Source organism: Pistacia vera, unplaced genomic scaffold, assembly GCF_008641045.1.
Source record: "Pistacia vera cultivar Batoury unplaced genomic scaffold, PisVer_v2 Contig526, whole genome shotgun sequence".
In the NCBI taxonomy this organism is placed as follows: Eukaryota; Viridiplantae; Streptophyta; class Magnoliopsida; order Sapindales; family Anacardiaceae; genus Pistacia; species Pistacia vera.
The window spans coordinates 1,113,275-1,131,741 of record NW_022196364.1 but is presented as its reverse complement, the minus strand read 5'-3'; the positions used below and the strand labels follow the sequence as shown (position 1 = coordinate 1,131,741).

Here is an 18,467-nt window from a genome sequence, read left to right as displayed (position 1 = left end):
AGCATAACGAGCTCGATCAAGAGCATAACGACTCGATCAAGAGCAACGAGCTCGATCTGAGATCAACGAGCTCGATCAAGATCATAAAGCTCATCTGAATCATAACAGCTTGATCTAAACGTAACGAGCTCGATCTGAGCATAACGAGTCATCAGAGAGCATACTGACCGATCTGAGATCACAATGAGCTCAATCTGAGAGCATAAAAGCTCGATCTGAGAGCATAACGAGCTCGATCAGAAGCATAACGGCTCGATCAGAGTGCATAACGAGCTCAATCTGAGATCATAACGAGCTCGATCATAGAAGCATAACGAGCTCGTCTGAGATCTAACGACTCGATCTGAGAGCATAACAGCTCAATCTGGAGCATAACGAGCTCGATCAGATAGCATAACAAGCTCATCTGAACAAACAGCTCGATCTGAAGCAACAACTATTAAAAAGAAACTCACTAGTCAATCTCAACAGCTTTTTGAGTTCTTACCTCAAGCTATTCAAGAACAATTGATGCTTGAAAGAGATCCCCATGGAAATGTCCAGGTGTGTACTTTATATTGCTGTTCTTGTGTTTGACTTGCGCTAATGATTTTCCTGCTTTTGTTTTATCTTGTATCTCTTTCCTCTTTTAGGTTGCCAAGATAGAAACAGAAAAAATGTTGATTCAAATGGTTGAGACTGAGTTGGAGAAGAGGAAACAGGAAGGTGCATATAAAGGCCAATTTAAAGGGCAGTCCCACTTTTTCGGGTATTTAATATTCTTAACCTACAAGATCCTTTTGAGTCACAAGTTCTAATAATTAGTAGTGTTATACTGGAGCTTAAGTGTTATGGTAGATGAACTGAGCCAATGGAGAGTGCTTATGTTCATGTGAGTTTCAGTGTCTACATATTTGACAATGTTATACTCATAAGAAACTTTGTTTAAACTTTGGATTCCTTGCATTAGTTGTAAACTTCTGTGTATTTCATATATGCAGGTATGAAGGAAGATGTGGTTTGCCAACAAACTTTGATGCTTCCTACTGTTATGCATTGGGTTATGGTGCTGGAGCTCTCCTTCATAGCGGAAAAACTGGCTTGATATCATCAGTTAGTACTTTTAACCTCCTCTGCTTTAATCTACTGTGGTACTTGACGATTAATAACTTATTTAACTGTTTTGTTTGTAATTCTGGTGTTATATCCAGGTTGGAAATTTGAGTGCTCCAGTTGATCAATGGACTGTAGGTGGTACTGCTCTGACCGCATTAATGGATGTGGAGAGGAGACATGGTATGTGAAACTTTCCCTTCAACACCTCATTGTCACTCTTATCTTCAAGAAGCATATACTGTAAAGAATTCGCTGTACCTATAATCCCACTGTTTCAGCATTATAAACTTTTTCTTGAAATAAAATTGTTTCGAGGAGATATTATAGGGTGTTTCTGTTTTTGCAGGTATGTTCAAGCCTGTGATCAAGAAGGCCATGGTGGAACTTGATGGTAAGAATCATTAATGCGCACTTTTATCTTTTTTAGCTCATGAGCTCTAAATTAGTTCTTGCACCTCTGCATGAACTACTTCATCTCGAACAGCTAAAGTGACAGTTTATTCCTAAATGATTTTTCAGGTGCTCCATTTAAGAAATTTGCATCCCTGCGGGAGGAATGGGCTCTCAAAAATCGATACATTAGTCCTGGTTGGTCCTGACTTTAATATTTACTTTCAATCATTTTACCTCAGTTTATGGCTTTGTTGGCCAGTTAGAATCTGGACCTGCAGAATTAAGATTATACGATTCTCTTTTAGCCATCATTCATACGATACCTAACGCGTTTCATGGATTCTGTTTCCAGGTCCTATTCAATTTGTCGGTCCAACATCCACCGCCGTTAATCACACACTACTCTTGGAGCTTGGTGCCCAAGTTTAAGCATGCTATCAAATTCATCCTCAAGACGGAAGTTCATGTCTAAAGAAACCAATAACGAATTCTTGTGTTCTTGATCTCTGAGTTATTTTTGTTTATCTCGTTTTATGTAAGAATTTTTTCTTTACATTTTTGGGGCTTTTAGAAGAATGATGTTTGAGATAGTTAAGCATCGAGTGGTGAAACTTAAAAATTTATGCATATCTTGAGTTCAGTTTTTCACCTTGCATTGCTACAATCTTTTGCTATATCGTTGTTGCCATGAACACCAGTAGCCCATTATCCCGTGGGTAATGAGCTGGTCCGGGCTTCTTCTTAATAGCTGGCCTACACAAATTTTTTCAAAGCCCGGTAAAATTTGAGTTAATTACAAGATAAGACATAAGAAGCACCCATGAGAGGTTAGTCAAGATTGTGACACGCCTAATGGCTTAAGGCGTAACCTGCATTCAAAGATTTGATGGTTTAGGGGATTCTGTAATTCACACCAAGAATTGTATTTTGTTATGCTCTTCATCGATGCAAGAGCTGAAATATCCGTTGTCGATAATCGTTATAGATAATGAAAGAAGACCATGCATCCTACACGCACATGGTGTCCGAAGAGACGGGAGTGAATTATGTTATTAAGATTTTCTTGGAACAATTTGTGTTGGGGTTCGTTAATTCATAGGAGGGGTTTAGCTCTGAGGTTTGTTCTCAAGGTTTTGGATTTGAGTCTCCTCATGCATATCAAGTTTCAATCTCAGTATTGCAAAGCGAGGTTAGGAAATTAAAGGAAGAAAAAAACAAAAGAGAAAATAAAAAAGGTTTTATCTTTCTTGGTCTCCCCAAGCATATGCATTAAGAGACATCAAATTTGCTCTTGTTCATACTTTATGTACATGCCGATGGCATTTCACATCCAAACAAGGGAAACAAACATTCATTTATCTAGACAGAGATCATGACTTGTATCAAAATGAATAACCACATAAACGAAGATGTACTACCCTTTACGGGAATTTGATATTTTTGCTTCAATTGGGTTTGTTCTTTAACAAATTGACAAGTTTTGAACAACCAAATTGATATTTTTCAAATNGGAGAGAGAGAACAAACAGACCAGTCGTTCCAGGTTGAATCAGAGGCAACAGAGGATTAATTGAATCAAAATCAAATGAGATGAATTTACCTACTCCGTTAACCTTCGGTTTTCGTTGTTCAGTTGTAGTCAATAATTTATCTACCGTCACCCCGTAAACAATCCTACGTCATCAATTGCAGTTGTTGTTCCTTCAGCCCTAGTCCATTGTCTCCAATATCCTACGATTATTTTCCTCACTCATCGTCGATCATTTGTCCACCGTTATTTGCCGTCACCAACCTTCCCTCATCCTCTCTCCGAATATTCCTCATGATGTACACCAACAATGCCGCTTCTCTATTTTTTCCTTCACTCGTCGTAGACGGTTTTCCTAGAGTCAAAGTACTGTTAATAACGCCGACGTTCGTTCAGCCGTCCTCCACCATTGCCGCTACCCAACGATTCTCTCCCTCAAACGTTGTCTATCGTCTCCGTTTAGGGTTCGTTGTCACTTGTCATTCAGTGAAACTCACTCCGCCACTATCGCTGGTTTTAACTCGTCCTCTGTCAAGTTCATGCTAGAAGAAAGAGTTGGATTAATTCGAGGAAATCCACAGCCTCCACTACTCATTGATTGCAACTGTTTCGATACCTTTCTCATTAACATGAAAGACTTAAATACAACTGGAAATAACCACTGACCGGATTACAAGGACTCAACCCATAAAAATAGCATAAATACGACGCTGATATTCAGCTAACAACCCAACCTGAAGATCTATTCTTAAGCCAAAATACTTGCCATGAGCCAACGGATTAAGAACAAGTCTTAACCTGATGCCTATGTACAGTTATTGGACCCACATAATCAGACTAACTCAACTAGCCCCTGAACTCTACTAAATTAAATACAATCAATAACAACTGGGCCCATATGAATTAAATACAAGCAACCAACAACTGAACCCACGTGCACATGACATCCTCCACTGTCGTCGGTTTCCGTTTCACTGGTAGTCATCGATGGCTTCCCGTTGATTTGGTCGAACTCCTTCAAAGACAAAGAATGAAGATTGGAAGAGGCAACAAACGAAAAGCCAAAAGTCATCGTTTTCTCCTTTTTTTTACTGACAAAGTCAATTGTTAGGAACACGTGTCAAGATTTTTTAACAAACAGAAATCCTAATAGAATATGATGAAAAATATCTGTTTGTACGATAAATGTTGGATAGGTGTAAGTTGTTCGGCCTAATCTATTTTATAAAAAGATTCTAAAAATATGCTTTAATGACTTTTAGGATTAAAAACTGTCTTGGAAAGTCAATTACAAAAAGTGCCCTTCACATATACAATATAAATTTAAAGAAAAACTTGATTCGTCAAATAAGTAATTAATAATTTATTTATAAATTTAAAAATATATAAAATGGTAGGAAGTTGCCAGTCAACGCTTTGAATTTGATCAACAAAAATAAAGTTTACAAAAACCAATTTTAATAATAAAATTTAATAATTATTTTAGTCTTTTGACATGTGTTATATATCCTCACTTAAAAGTAAATCACTGACAATCCCAATTAGACTAGCCTTGGCGGCTTAGAAGCTTCAGTCGAATCTGAAGATTCAACAATCACTTAGCAGTTAGCAGCTTGCTGACCTGTCAAATGCTAACTTAATTAAGAGTAGACTAAAAAGTAAGTTGAATTGGCAAACTACCTTGAAAGTGAAAACACACAACTTATTCTCTCAAGTTACTTGGCAACGTCAAGCATGCTACCACGCTTTAGAATCAACAAGACACACACCATTAATAAATATTCAATCGAAAATTAATAAATATACAAACCTTTTATTAAATTCCAATACAACTCTCTTGCACTGGTGACATATCAGTCCCCTTTACCATTTCGAGCAACGTATATAGATCCCTCATACTGGGAGTCCAGGCTCACGATCATCATCCTTCTTGGAGGACTCGTCATTCATCGGAAGCTTCTTAAACCGTTTACAAAAATCAGCCTTAGAAATCCGCTTCTGAACCCTCTTAATCCACTTTTGAACCTTCTTATTCTGAACCTTCTTAATCCACTTCAAAACCTTCTTAATCCACTTGAAAAGGTCGAGGAAAGTTGCCTTAAATGCATCATGCATAGGGAACTGCGTGAGTGCAAATATATTGACCGGGAAAAATGCAACAGTGTAAATAAGAGTGGTGGTCCAATTTGGTTTTTGATAACGAACAATGAGCAATAATGTTGCCGCGAATGCAAGCATTGTTGTAGTCAATGCAACGAAGAGTAAGGAGAAGCCTATTGTCAGTTTTCGAGGGAGTTTGTGATGGAATTCTTCATAACTAAAAGGTGAAGTGAGGACGGATAAGCACATTACCACCGAGGTCAAGGAGCAGGCTAAAGCAACAACGTCCATGACTGTGAAAAACATGAAGAAATTGTTGTTAAGGAAAACTGGATAACCCTTCTCATTGAAGCCTCCAGGTACAGTGTAGGCAACTGCAAACACCACGGTGGCGACGAGAACAGCCACCGCAGAGCAAGACTGAGAAGTTTCTTTTACCCATTTCTGTGCTTCTTTGAGTAGTTTGTCGTGCTTCAGGTCGAACAGCTCTTTGCAATTGTAAAAATTCTTCTTTTCTTTATTATCATCTTTCTTCTCTTCCTTATTGTCATCTTTTGCAGTGTCTTTCTTCTCTTCCTTATTGTCATCTTTTGCAGTTACACGGAGCATGGCAAAATGGGTGGGCGCTAACTTCTCCACACTCTGCATATATGCACAAATATAAGATAAGATAGAGTACATTCCATGGAAGACTTAATTAATTAACTCATCATTAAATTTTTATGTATAGAATACTACCAATCCTTGTGTTGGTCTCCTAAACATCCAATAGACTTTTTTTTGGGTAAAAGGTAATTTACAAAGAATGAAAGAATGGGTCTCCAAACAGGAGACCTTTACAAAGTCTGGAAACTCGGACAGATCCAAGCAATCAAAATCAAATACAAGGGACGGATTTACACAGTCTACAAGAGTAATCAACCAAGCCTCCAAGAGGTCTAACGTCCAATAGACTTTTCATCTTCATTGTCTCTAATTTTTGCAACATCCGGACTTTATCTCTAAGTTTTGCTTTATTTAATTTTTGTTCAAATAGTTATTTTTGTCCTTAAGATACTTATAAAAGAGACCGGAAAATAAGATTCAATAAAAAGAAGGCATCATCCTCTATATTTTTCTAGATATAAACCCAAAAAAATTGCTAAACAAAGGGATACTTGAAGGGGTAAATATTTTTTTATATCAATGCACTTTAGTATTAAAAATGAAATAAATAAATAAGTCTTTTCATGCGTTAAATAATCAAATTTTTACCTTCGTCTAGTTTATCATACGCTCTTACAAAACACATGAACATTTCCTATGATAAAAAACTATAAAGATCATTTAATAGATTTATTAGAATAAGAATTTTGAATATAAACAACGGGTTTTTCTCAATCTTTGGGGTTTAATCAAATAATATTCCCCTGAGATTTCAGAAAAACCAGAAGTTCTCATACCGTTAGTAAACTGTCAGAGTATTGTTAGAATTTTTAACATGAGTTAATAAATATTTACAAACTACTTTTCTATTGTTTATTTTTATACCAATAACTTAACGGCAGAATGATTTTTGGTATTATTATAACCACAGAAGAATTTTAGTTATTTGATCATACCTAGGGCGATTTTTGTTATAAGCCTATAAACAATCGCATCATTCAATAAAAAAAAAAAAAAAATAAATAGTAGTAGTAAAGATTTGTAGAACGCTTACTTTGTACCACTTTAACTCTTCTTGTAGATAGTATGCAGGACCACGGTGAATATCTGCATTATCACTGGCCATGTCTCCAGCATAGTGTAAAATGGTATAGCCATATTTGTCGATCCCTCGGACTAACTTTTTCATTGGTATATTCATCTCTTTCACAAGATCGAAGATTTCCTTTTGATGGTGCATGATAGCGATATGTAACATATTCCGCTTCTTATCATCGATATACTAAGCCAACTGGGGCGTTTGTTTAAGTATCTCCTTGACAATCTCTAGTATTCCTCTTTCGGTAGCCAGAAATAACGCGATTGGTTTTGAAACTTCACTTTCTTCTGCCTGGATAGCGATTTTATTTCCTGGTGGTTGAAAAATATCAGAGTGTCTTTTTTTAGCAATCTGCACCCACGTAGCATCTTTATCTATTAGGGTCAGGGTGAGTTTAAAAGCAAGATTATGCTTTCTCTTATATTTCAAGATTCTTCTCAGTATTGGCAACCCTATTCTTCGTTTTGCATCAATCAGAGGACCTGTGAATTTTAGAAAATAAAGTATACATATCATTAGTCAACGAGATACCCTAAAGTTGGAACTATTGCTCTATTAATCACTCTTATAAAGCTCTGGATAGAAAGGTATCATTTTATTCGCATATTTCTTTATTAACAAATTAAGATGAAAAATATAAAGAGGATATATTAAATTCAAACAGTTATTATATATTTTAGTGTAAACGTGGAAATCGTACAGTACGTACAAAAGTAGAGGAGTCTTTTCCACATGCTCATTCGGTAGCCACTTCTGAAAGCAGAGGGCATAGTAGCGAGCAGTTCAAGACTGGTTATGCCATCTCCGTCCTCTAATGTTGCTAACGACTTATCCAGTTTCAGTAACATTAAAGCCGTTTCTGCAGCGAAATTAGAATAGAAAATAGCACATCAGACACCAGTTGAATACTTCAATTTAAAGCAAAAATAAACTAGCTAGAAGGCATGGGGAGAGATCAGAGAGAGACCAAAGTTCTCTCCTTGGATGGCAGCATGCAGAATGGAGGCCTTAGGCTCTTGTATACGCTGTTTCTTGGCATCATGTTTCTGCATAGTTACTCTGTGGCGGTGAATGTCGTCCAGCGCTGGACAACTTTCTCTTTCATCTGATGTTGAAGCTAAATACCTGACCCCTCTGTTTGCCCATATGCAGCAGCTTTAAACAGCGGGGTTTCGCCTTCTTCATTTCTATCCTTAAGGAGCTCCTTATCGTGTTGCATCAGGAGCCTTACCGCCTTAATGTTGCCATCGGCGGCAGCCTCATGAAGAGCTGTGTTTCCGTAGATATTCTTTTTCGAATATAAACGCTTTGTCCAAGGATCCCCTTTAGCAATGTCAAGGAGACTTTTAAGCGGTTCTTCACTTTTGCTGAACACTGCCAAGTGAAATAAAGTGTCATCGGCGGTTGTTTGAATAGATTTCAGAACAAAAGCCCCTTGTTTTTCGCAGAAATCCTTCAGTTTATCCCACTCTTCGTCCAGGGCTGCCCAATAAGGCGTCGCCATTTCTCCAATTCAATAATTTCCCTATGGAGGCAAGAAATGAATTAATGATTTCGCCATTTCATCCAACAAAAAATTTGCAAAATTTTTCTCTTATTAATTGTACATAATCATTTTATTGATTGTATCTCTTAATCTTTCAGGTTGGAAGTGATCCAGCTGGTTATACATATATAGGGTGCTATTATTTATTGGGTCCACCTACTGGAAGATGATCAATATAATTTTCTATTTTCATAGGTTATCGTTCAAAATGTTATTTATTAAAATTATTTTGTCTTTGATACAATAATACATATAAATATCAAGTAATGGTTGACTTAACAAAAAAATATTTGATTATATATATAAATAAAAAATTAACATTAGAGATGTAAAATAAACCCGGCCTACGCTGAGCCCAGGCATATGTTATACTCGGAAGGGCCGGAACCGGGCCTAGCTTTGATAAGCCCGGCCTAGGCTCAGATCTGTTATATAAAGTTTTGAAATTTACTGGTTTTAAGCCTTTAACCCTCTAAAAACTACGTAACACTTTTATAAATTAAAATTTCAAAAACCATTTTAAACATTTTTAATTTGATTTTGACTTGAAATCTCTAGTTTCGGAAAAACAAGCATGTCAATATCCAACCATTTTAAACAAAATCTTGAAAAGTAACGCAATGGGAAACTCTTATAAATTCAAAGTTTATGTAAACACAGAAAATATTACATATATCATCAAGAATTAGTAATCTTCTAACAATATTTTTAAATACATATACCTAAAAGTGTGGAAGTTTTCTGATCTCACTTGAGTCTAGTTATGGCTGAAGTTCTTCACGCGTTAGAGAGTGAGGAGAGAGGAGATCAAAAGACATACCACAAATAGCTATAGCCTGCTGGAAGATAGATGTTTGAGGAGAAAAACTTCAACCACACAAAAGAAATTATCTTAATGCATTGATTTTGAAGATACAGTCTGGAGCTATTTATAATCAAACCTTGGGTGGGAAATTGTCATCCACTCTACTATTTCTTTATCAATGAATCAAGCAAAGAACATAAACCACTTTAACTTTATGTTTAACTTTTTTATTTTTAATAAATTTTAGAGCACTCTACTTAACTAGGCAGAAATAATTTAGATTACTCATGCGTGAAACTTATAATCAAATTAACCAATAATCCACTCAATTTAAATATCCAATCCTTGAATAGTTATATTGTATAAATTGTATGATAAATAATAATTAAATTCATGTGAATTGAAATGATATGCAATTTTAACTTAACTAGGAAAACCTTTATGTGATTCTAAGTACTATCTCAACGTACTATATGTTAACTAGTTAAGCAAATAACATTTATTATTTGGCTTTATATATATATATATATATATATATATAACAGAATCTTTATGTAATTCCAAAAACTATCTCAAGTTCTGTATGTTAACTAATTAAGTAAAGAACGTTTATTCTTTGGCTTTTTGGACCACCTAGCCTGAGAATTGGCCCCTTGACTAGGTGAAGGCCCCGGTCGGATTTAAAAACATTGGCTATAACCAATTCATTTTTGTTTGTTGGTTTTCTTTATGCATTTTTTCCTATGTTTTTTAAGATGAATTCAAGAGCGAATTGGCTTAATATAGTAAATAAAATTAAAAAATAAAGCTGCCTCTTTTATTCACCCTAGAAAACAGCTGGGAAGGCCTGCAAAGAATTAATTAAGCAAGATATACACAATTCTAGTTCTTCTAAATAGATCTTAAGTGTCCATAAGAGAAGTTTGATCGCCACCATTGCTTTACTCATGGGTTTGTGTTCACCGTCCCATGGACATGGAGAACAAATTATAATGCCTTTAATTTCCACAGAAAATGTGACAGTTTAGCTTTATCTTTAATATATTCTTGCCAATGTAAATTAATTACTAATGATCTTTATCTTTATTATACTTTTTACCATAATGAGCTTTATCTTTATTATATTCTCAGTAGCAATGAGCTTTATCATTTATTCAAGTAAAGTAACGATACTTCTTCATTTGCAAGGATAAAACGAGCCCTTATAAAAGCTTATGGAATATCAGATAACACAACAATTGTTATATTCCTAAATCCGTGGAGTTAAAAGAAGCAACATAGAGAGAGATGGGAAAAGATTTAGAGATCAAGGGTGATGAAGTAGTTCCAGCTCGGGAATCCATTGCAAGAATGAAATAGCCTTATCAAACAGCCTCACTGAAGGACTGGGAAGGCTTCAAGGAATTCTACGAAACCAATCCTGACAGCTTGTTCCACAATTATTTATATTACTCACTCATAAAATTTATAATCAAATTAACCAATAATAAACAATTTAAATCTCCAATCCTTGATCATGTCACATGACACTACATGATGTATCACGTCAATTTGTACAAACTCTCTTTGTGTAAGAGTTTGTATAAATAGCTTTACCCATATGCAATTTTCACTTAAATATCAAAACCTTTATATGATTCTAAATACTATCTCAACGTATTATATGTTAACTAATTAAGCAAAATACATTACTATTTGGCACGTACTATATGTTAACTAATTAAGAAAAGAACATTTACTATATTTGGTTACAACAACTGATGTCATATCCTTTCTAATGACTATTGGTAATTATTGGTAGCCATCTCTTCAAGTAATCTGTAGGCATCTTCAAGACTTTTTCCCATTAAAGTTCATCCTTTCGCAACATCTATCATTGATCGAATCGTTGGTACCAAACAGTTATGAAAAGTTTGCACCACAAGCCCAGGAGTAGTCCATGATAAGGACACTTTCATAATATCCTTGTACCTCTCCCAAGCTTCGTACAATGATTCTAGCTCCATTTGAATAAAAGTTGTGATGTCATTTTGCATCTTCGTTGTTTTTGCTAAAGGAAAGAACTTGGCCAAAGAAATTTTGGGCTAGATTCTCCCATGTGTTGATTGGCCCTACTGCAAGCGAATTCAACAACCCTTTTGCCTTGTACCTTAATGAGAATAGAACAATTGCAATCTTATGGCATCATCTGTCACTCTACTGTGCTTGAAAGTATCACAAATCTCAAGAAAATTTGCCACCGATGTCTAAATCATTTGTATAGTGACTGGCTTTATTTCGAAGTTATTTGCCTGAAAATTCGGTCACCTTATGCTTGGAGTTGTACTGGTCACCAAAGGCAAAGCACAGTGTCTCAAAGCTCTTTGATCATTTGCTTCCTTAACTTTGATTGTCAATGGTTTGTTGTGTGCTTGTAGAGCCTTCTTTTGCTTTTCTCGACAGCCGACAAGTCTATTCAATCTCTGGGTCAAATGATAATAATTCTACGCTTTTCCAACGTCTCACAGACAACAGAGACTTCTAAAAAGTGGGAAAACTCGAGTAAATTAAAACTTAACAAAAAGAGAATTAATTTAGAACAAAAATACTAAAAAAAAAAAATTCAAAAACTCAAAACAAGAATAACAACAGCAAATAAACTTAAACAAAGATTAATTAAATAAAAAAAATTCAAATTAATGTAGAGTAGTTTTTTTACATTTTTGCTATTCTGAATCTAATAATCAAGTCAGACTATATGATAAATCTGCCTAATCTCAAAGCTCTCTTGAATTAAAATATTTTTTGTTATTTTTAATTAATTTTGATGCCTTCAAGTATATACGCAAGTTTTCCCCATATTTTTAGCAAAGGTAACCACTTAGCCAACACAGATTTTTGATGACTCAGATTTCACATGAAGTCCCCCACATGCAGTTCTATATATATATATATATATATATATACGCACCAATGGTTTAGCGAAATGTCAAGTTCCCCTTGATTTCATAAATTCTATATTCTCACACTTAAAGTAACACTAGTAGTGACTGGTGGATTCTGATACAGATGCAAAGGGTGCTATTATCAAACTGTCCTCTTATCTTCTTCTTCATCTCCCCCTTCTTCGCAAGTTCCCCTTAGTTTCATAAACTTTATATTCTCGCACTTAAAGTAGCATTGTTAGTGACTATTGGATTTTGACGTAGATGCAAAGGGTGCTATTATCAAGTTGTCCTCTTATCTTCTTCTTCTTCTCTTTCGCCGCTTCTCTCCCCCTCCCTCAACCACATCCTCCCATTTCTCTCTCTAACCAGCAGTCACACTCCTCTCTTCCTCCCTCGGGCACGCGATTGTGCACTGAAGTCATGTGAGAGAACTCCCCCCCCCCCCCCCCCCCCCCCCCCCTTCTCAAGCACATGATTGCGCGAGCATCAAATTGAGAGAACTCTCTTAATCCGATGTTGTGCCCTCGTCTTTTCTTTGTGTCGCTTACTGCTCACAGGATGCTCACCTAATTGGATCTCATTGAGACAATTGATTGCTTGATTTGAGTTGTGACCGTGAGGGGGAGTGTTGGAGTCCTACATCAACTAGGCATGTTCAAGCCTATTGGGTTATAAAAGGGGGTAATCCTCCCATTCAACAAGGCCTTATTGGGTGAGGAGTCAGACCCACCTCAAATTCTAACATGGTATTAGAGCCTATGTTCAATTGAGCTGAGCGCTTGACCAGCGGGTGAAGAGTTAGAGCCAGCAACTACCTCCAATAATAGGCATGACCAAACATATGGGCTTGACCATGAGGGGGAGTGTTGGAGTCCCACATCGACTAGGCACGCTCAAGTCTATTGGGTTATAAGAGAGGGCAATCCTCCCATTCAACAATACCTTATTAAATAAGGAGTTAAACCCACCTCAAATTCTAACAAGTTGTGTGCCTCTCGATTGAGACAATCGATTACTTGATTTGAGTTGTGTGTTGTTGGCATCTAGGCCGAAAAGGGTGGCAAATTTATTGGTCATGGCAGCCTCAACAATGCGAACGATGTTGAGGATTTTGTCATTGACAATGTCATGGAATTGAAGTGGAGTGGTTGAGCTTTGCTTTTTTAGGTGAAGGGATTTTGAAGAAGTGGTTGGATTTTTCAGAGGTTTAAAGTGAGGGAGAGGAGGATTATGAGAAGAATTGGGATGAGTTTGGGATAGTGGTGGTGGCGGCAACGGTGGTCATGGCTTTTGTGAGGTTTTGGGGTGGATTATCTCATTAAAAATATAGATCTAATCTATTACTAACATGTATTTTGAGTTTTATTACTTTGGATTGATTTGAGTTGTGTGTTGTTGGATTCTCGAATTGTTTTAGATTTGGATCTAGGGTGTTTTGATTTTGGGTTATGAAGTTTGGTGGGTGGCGACAATGGCTATGTGGTGGCGTTGCTATTGGCTTGCCATGAACAAGAGGGTCTGGTGACATCGATTAGGTAGTGGGTAAGACATATATGTTTTTGCAGAAATGACAATATTAAAATATAGTAAATGACCATTTTAGCCTTTAACTGTTAAAAAACGAAACGGTTTGAATTTAAGGGTGAGAATCTGGAATTTATGAAACCAGAGGTGGAAACTTATCATTTCGCTAAACCTTGGGTGGGAAAATGTCGTTTACTCTATATATATTGGCTTCACTTCATTATTATTATCCTTATAATTAATGGTGTGTTTGGTTAGAGGTCTAGGAAGATTACTTCGGTAATCTATGTTTGATTCTAAACATTACTTTGTTTGGTTGTCAAGTAATAAAAAATTTCAGTAATCGTCCAATACCAATAGTGTTTATTGTAGGTGATATAGAGGGTTATGTGATTACTGACCCAAGAGGTGTTATTAAAAGATTACCGAGGTAATTCAATTTTCATACCAATTTTAACCTTAATTAAAAAACATTTTGGACACAAATGTTCTCATATATCTACTAAATAACAATTAGTTCAACTGTGCGAACTAAATTCTGTAACCTCATAAATTAATTTTTTGGACAAAAATGCCCTTCATTTTACATACATTAATCTTAATTTTATTACCATTTTACCCCTGAGTAATTAATTTTTGCACAATAAGTCCCTTATTCTGAAAACTATTTACATGAATATCACCCAAGACGACTGCTGGCCGTTGGCCACCGCCGATAGTCACCAAAATGGCACACGACCAGTTGAATTTAGCCCACCATGCGCCTATAAAGGGCGATTGTGCCCGACAGCTGGCAATCATCTTGGGTGGCTGGGGTTATTTTGTTAAATTTTTAACTTTTATTATAGCTGGGGTGTTTTAGCTAAATTCTCAAATGTAAAGTGTTAAAAGTAATAATCTAACTAATATAATAATAATAATAATATTATTATTATTATTATTAAAAAGGGCAATATTAAAAAATAAGGCCAATTCAGTAAATCTCTCATAATTCTTTTATTCTCCTAACCAAACATATTAATTATTTATACCCACTAATCTATTCCAATCTATCCAAACATATATAATATAACATTCCAAGTAATCTTCAAGGTAATCTATCTGGTAATCCTATATTTTCAGTAATAAAATATTCCCGAAACCAAACGCAATCTAAAGGGTAAGAATTAATAAAATTTAGGCTCGACAGGAATAGCAATTAAAAAAAATGGATGGGTAGGATTTTGGATAGGATAAGAATTAATATAACATTTCCAATAATCTTCAAGGTAATTTATTGGGTGTGTTTTTTTAATTATTTTGTGTAGGATTTTTGAAAAAGTTGAGTTGGGTGGTTATTACAATGTAGGATTTAAAAATTAACAAAAACACTCCCTAGGTTTGTTAATTTAGCTAAACACCCTTACAATAAAATATTAAAAATTAACAAAAACACCCCCACCCACCCAATAAATGTCGGCAACTGGCCACCACCACCAGAGGGTGGCCAGAAGTTGTTATAATGGTGCACAACCTACTGGATCTGGCCGGTCGTGAGCCGATATGGTCTTTTAATTTCGACCAGATCTACCATGGATCTAGCCCAAAAATGTCAAATCTACAGCTAGATCTGGCCATTAATGGCCAGTTCTAGCCACGTTTGGTAATTAAAGATGGATATATCTTGATCGTCGTTGACGACCAACTACAGCCAAAGATCTGACCGTTTGGCAGTGGATTTGGCTGGAAAAAGTCAGATCTATAGTGGATATGGTCGAAAAAGGCTAGATCGGCACACTATCGACCAGATCTAGCTAGTAGTGCTCCATTACACTAGATTTTGGCCACCTTCCGACGATGGTGGCTGGGATTTGGCAAATGTGGGTGATGGGGGTGTTTTTGTTAATTTTCAAACTTTTTTTAGGATGTTTAGTTAAATTAGCAAACTTAAGGGGTTTAAAAATAATTGAATAAAATATAATTAAATTTTTAGAATAGGGAAACAAATATGTATTTTGGGTTGGATTTTTGAACTCCTACCCAAAATAACAAAACAAACATTAATTTCTCCCAACAAGGTGTTATTTTGATTCTTGTGTTGGAAAGAATTATCCTCTTACTGTCACTCTGCTAGAGATTAATAAAAAGAAAATTCAATATTGCATATTTGCCTATTATCATTTCATTGGAGGCCAGAAGGTAAACCTTCTAACATCATTCAAAGTAATCCTTCTAACATCATTCAAATTAATCTATCATAACTATTAATTTCGAGTTATGAAAATTTTCACTTTATTTTTATTTCTTTTTTTATTCCTTTAAAGTAAGAAACTATACTGAAAACCAAAATAACAGTAAACACACAAATCACAAACAATAAAGAGAAAGAAGAAATAGGTGCGATTTTACCCTGATTCACCCAAGTAACAGGTTGCATCCAACTGAGTCAATAATATTATAATACTAACTCAGCTCTCTCATTTACAATGAATGTAACTGGTCATATTATTTGTCATCACTCATTACAAAAGAAAAACATGTTTATATATTTGGTTTAAAAGACTAAAACCTAGTATTATAAGGATTCTTATTCCTAAATTCAAATCCAATAATGAATTAATAACTTAAAGAAATCATTTAGTAGCTCTTCATGGAAAAGGCTTGCACCTTCACTCACTCACTGGGGAGCGGGAGCCCCACCTACTGACCGGACAACGGGACCCCCGAATGCGTCTGCGTGGCCCCTTATTGTTGAAGTAGTCGATAATTTCAACAATCCCAAGAGAAAGCACACATATGGATTAGAGGTTAATTATATTAATTACAGAAACTAATTTACGGTGATTCACCTCACTCCTCTGTAATTGTTTAATCTATAATCCTCCAATATATGCTTGTGACTGAGAGAGTGTTTATAACTACTATTATTATATTACTGAAATGGATAAAAAAAATAATTGATTAAGAAATAGTTAATTACTATATTAATTGTTTCGAGTATTAAAAATTAATTAATTTAACATACTTTTTAAATTCAAGAAACAAAAAAAAAAAAATATATATATATATATATATATAATCTATGAATATTAATATATCAATAAAATTAAGTAATGCATGATCATATTGAACCGCAATAACACTACGGACACCGAAATATTAGCACCGAATTTCTGTACCGGCTTACGTGTAACGCGTCTTTCCATTTTTTTATAATTTTTTTCTAGTGAACGGCCGTCCATCAAATTTGGACGACCGTTCACTCACATGGACGCCCGTCCATATTATATGGACGGGCATTCATATTCGAGGGACGGGCGTCTATATAATATGGACGCCTGTCCCTATTAAAATAAAATTAAAAAATTTGTAAAACTTTGGGGACGGCCGTCCATTACGTCCATACTTTAAAAACAAAAAAATGTTTGGACGGGCGTCCATTCCTAATGGACGCCCGTCCATTATTTTGGTTTCTACAAATTAAAGAAAAACTTTGGACGATACCTTCTTTGATTCCAGCCGCAACTCAACCCTTCTCAACCTCCATGCTGCTTCCTTCTTCTGTGCTGCCCAAGCACGATGCCCTTCTTCCAACTCTCTGCAGCAGTCTACCAGCTCAGATACCAAACATGCTCTGAAATCTCCATGGCTGAAATAGCACGGATTCTTCAGCGCCATGATCAAGTTGCACAAAAAATAGCAAAACCAGTAATGTCTTATTTATGTGTGTCTCTGTGAACATCTGGAAGAAAGAGAGAGAGAGAGAGCTCCTTGACTAAATCCACATACAAACACATTTTTTGGATCTATTCCAGTAGCTACTTCCGTGTTTATCATTGCATGCACATTCTGAACCGCTTTATCCATTTTTATTTGGCTCATGATCATTCCATCAATATAGGATATAGGACATGGAGGTAATTCAAGGGTGGAGACTGAGACTAACATTGCCAGTACAATGAATACTTGTGCTACTCAATTTCTAACTCTAAAAAGAAAAAAAAATCTTGCATGATCATTCCATCAATATAGGATATAGGACATGGAGGTATTCAAGGGTGGAGATTTCAGAGCATGTTTGGTATCTGAGCTGGTAGACTGCTGCAGAGAGTTGGAAGAAGGGCATCGTGCTTGGGCAGCACAGAAGAAGGAAGCAGCATGGAGGTTGAGAAGGGTTGAGTTGCAGCTAGAATCAGAGAAGGCATCGTCCAAAGTTTTTCTTTAATTTGTAGAAACCAAAATAATGGACGGGCGTCCATTAGGAATGGACGCCCGTCCAAACATTTTTTTTTTTTTTTTTTGAGTATGGACGGCCGTCCATAATTTATGGACAGCCGTTCCCAAAGTTTTACAAATTTTTTAATTTTATTTTAATAGGGACGGGCGTCCATCGAATATGGATGCCCATCCATATAATATGGACGGGCGTCCATATGAGTGAACGGCCGTCCAAATTTGATGGACGGCCGTTCATTAGAAAAAAATTGTAAAAAAATGGAAAGACGCATCACACGTAGGCCGGTACAGAAATTCGGTGCTAATATTTCGGTGTCCTGTTATTGTATATATATATATACACACATCAGTGTAAATTTAATGTCAATTATCAATTATTGTCTTCCTCACATAAACTTACATAACCAGTTTTCTAACCACTTCCACTGGCAGACTTACAATTACAACAGTAATAAAAATACTTTCTGAAAACTATATATATAAATTGCATAATCAATCATCAGCTACTGGAATGCAAAGTCAATACTGATGAAGGTTTTGGGCATGATGAGAAGCCATAATTATTGAGGAAAACAAGATGGGAAAGTTCA

The 18,467-nt window shown here is 35.7% G+C and overlaps 3 protein-coding genes across 3 annotated transcripts; 1 reads left to right on the top strand and 2 right to left on the bottom strand.

Moving 5' to 3' along the window:
* Positions 1-442: 442 nt before the first annotated feature.
* LOC116107065 (pyrophosphate--fructose 6-phosphate 1-phosphotransferase subunit beta 1-like) lies at positions 443-2,136 on the top strand. Its single transcript, XM_031393354.1, has 7 exons — positions 443-543; positions 633-748; positions 981-1,092; positions 1,191-1,275; positions 1,442-1,486; positions 1,615-1,683; positions 1,841-2,136. The coding sequence occupies exons 1-7, from the start codon at positions 511-513 to the stop codon at positions 1,915-1,917; spliced, it is 537 nt and encodes a 178-aa protein (XP_031249214.1). The 5' UTR covers positions 443-510; the 3' UTR covers positions 1,918-2,136.
* A 2,773-nt stretch (positions 2,137-4,909) lies between these two features.
* LOC116107057 lies at positions 4,910-7,001 on the bottom strand. The gene is made up of 2 exons (XM_031393351.1): positions 6,816-7,001; positions 4,910-5,758 (listed from the first exon to the last, which is right to left on the bottom strand). The coding sequence occupies exons 1-2, from the start codon at positions 6,999-7,001 to the stop codon at positions 4,910-4,912; spliced, it is 1,035 nt and encodes a 344-aa protein (XP_031249211.1).
* Positions 7,002-7,043: 42 nt separating this feature from the next.
* Positions 7,044-8,364, bottom strand: LOC116107056. Its single transcript, XM_031393349.1, has 3 exons — positions 7,986-8,364; positions 7,570-7,719; positions 7,044-7,342 (listed from the first exon to the last, which is right to left on the bottom strand). The coding sequence occupies exons 1-3, from the start codon at positions 8,362-8,364 to the stop codon at positions 7,044-7,046; spliced, it is 828 nt and encodes a 275-aa protein (XP_031249209.1).
* Positions 8,365-18,467: the final 10,103 nt, after the last annotated feature.

Bases quoted from the DNA above. Each gene is read 5' to 3' on its own strand.
- LOC116107065 (XM_031393354.1), top strand. From the start codon at position 511: ATGCTTGAAAGAGATCCCCATGGAAATGTCCAG. The intron at 749-980 runs GTATTTAATATT...TCATATATGCAG, and splicing joins GGGCAGTCCCACTTTTTCGG to GTATGAAGGAAGATGTGGTT. The intron at 1,487-1,614 runs GTAAGAATCATT...ATGATTTTTCAG, and splicing joins GGCCATGGTGGAACTTGATG to GTGCTCCATTTAAGAAATTT.
- LOC116107057 (XM_031393351.1), bottom strand. From the start codon at position 7,001: ATGCACCATCAAAAGGAAATCTTCGATCTTGTGAAAGAGATGAATATA. The intron at 5,759-6,815 runs GTAAGCGTTCTA...GCATATATGCAG, and splicing joins AAGAGTTAAAGTGGTACAAA to AGTGTGGAGAAGTTAGCGCC.
- LOC116107056 (XM_031393349.1), bottom strand. From the start codon at position 8,364: ATGGCGACGCCTTATTGGGCAGCCCTGGACGAAGAGTGGGATAAACTG. The intron at 7,720-7,985 runs GTATTTAGCTTC...ATTTCGCTGCAG, and splicing joins TGGGCAAACAGAGGGGTCAG to AAACGGCTTTAATGTTACTG. The intron at 7,343-7,569 runs GTACGTACTGTA...TAAAATTCACAG, and splicing joins GAAAAGACTCCTCTACTTTT to GTCCTCTGATTGATGCAAAA.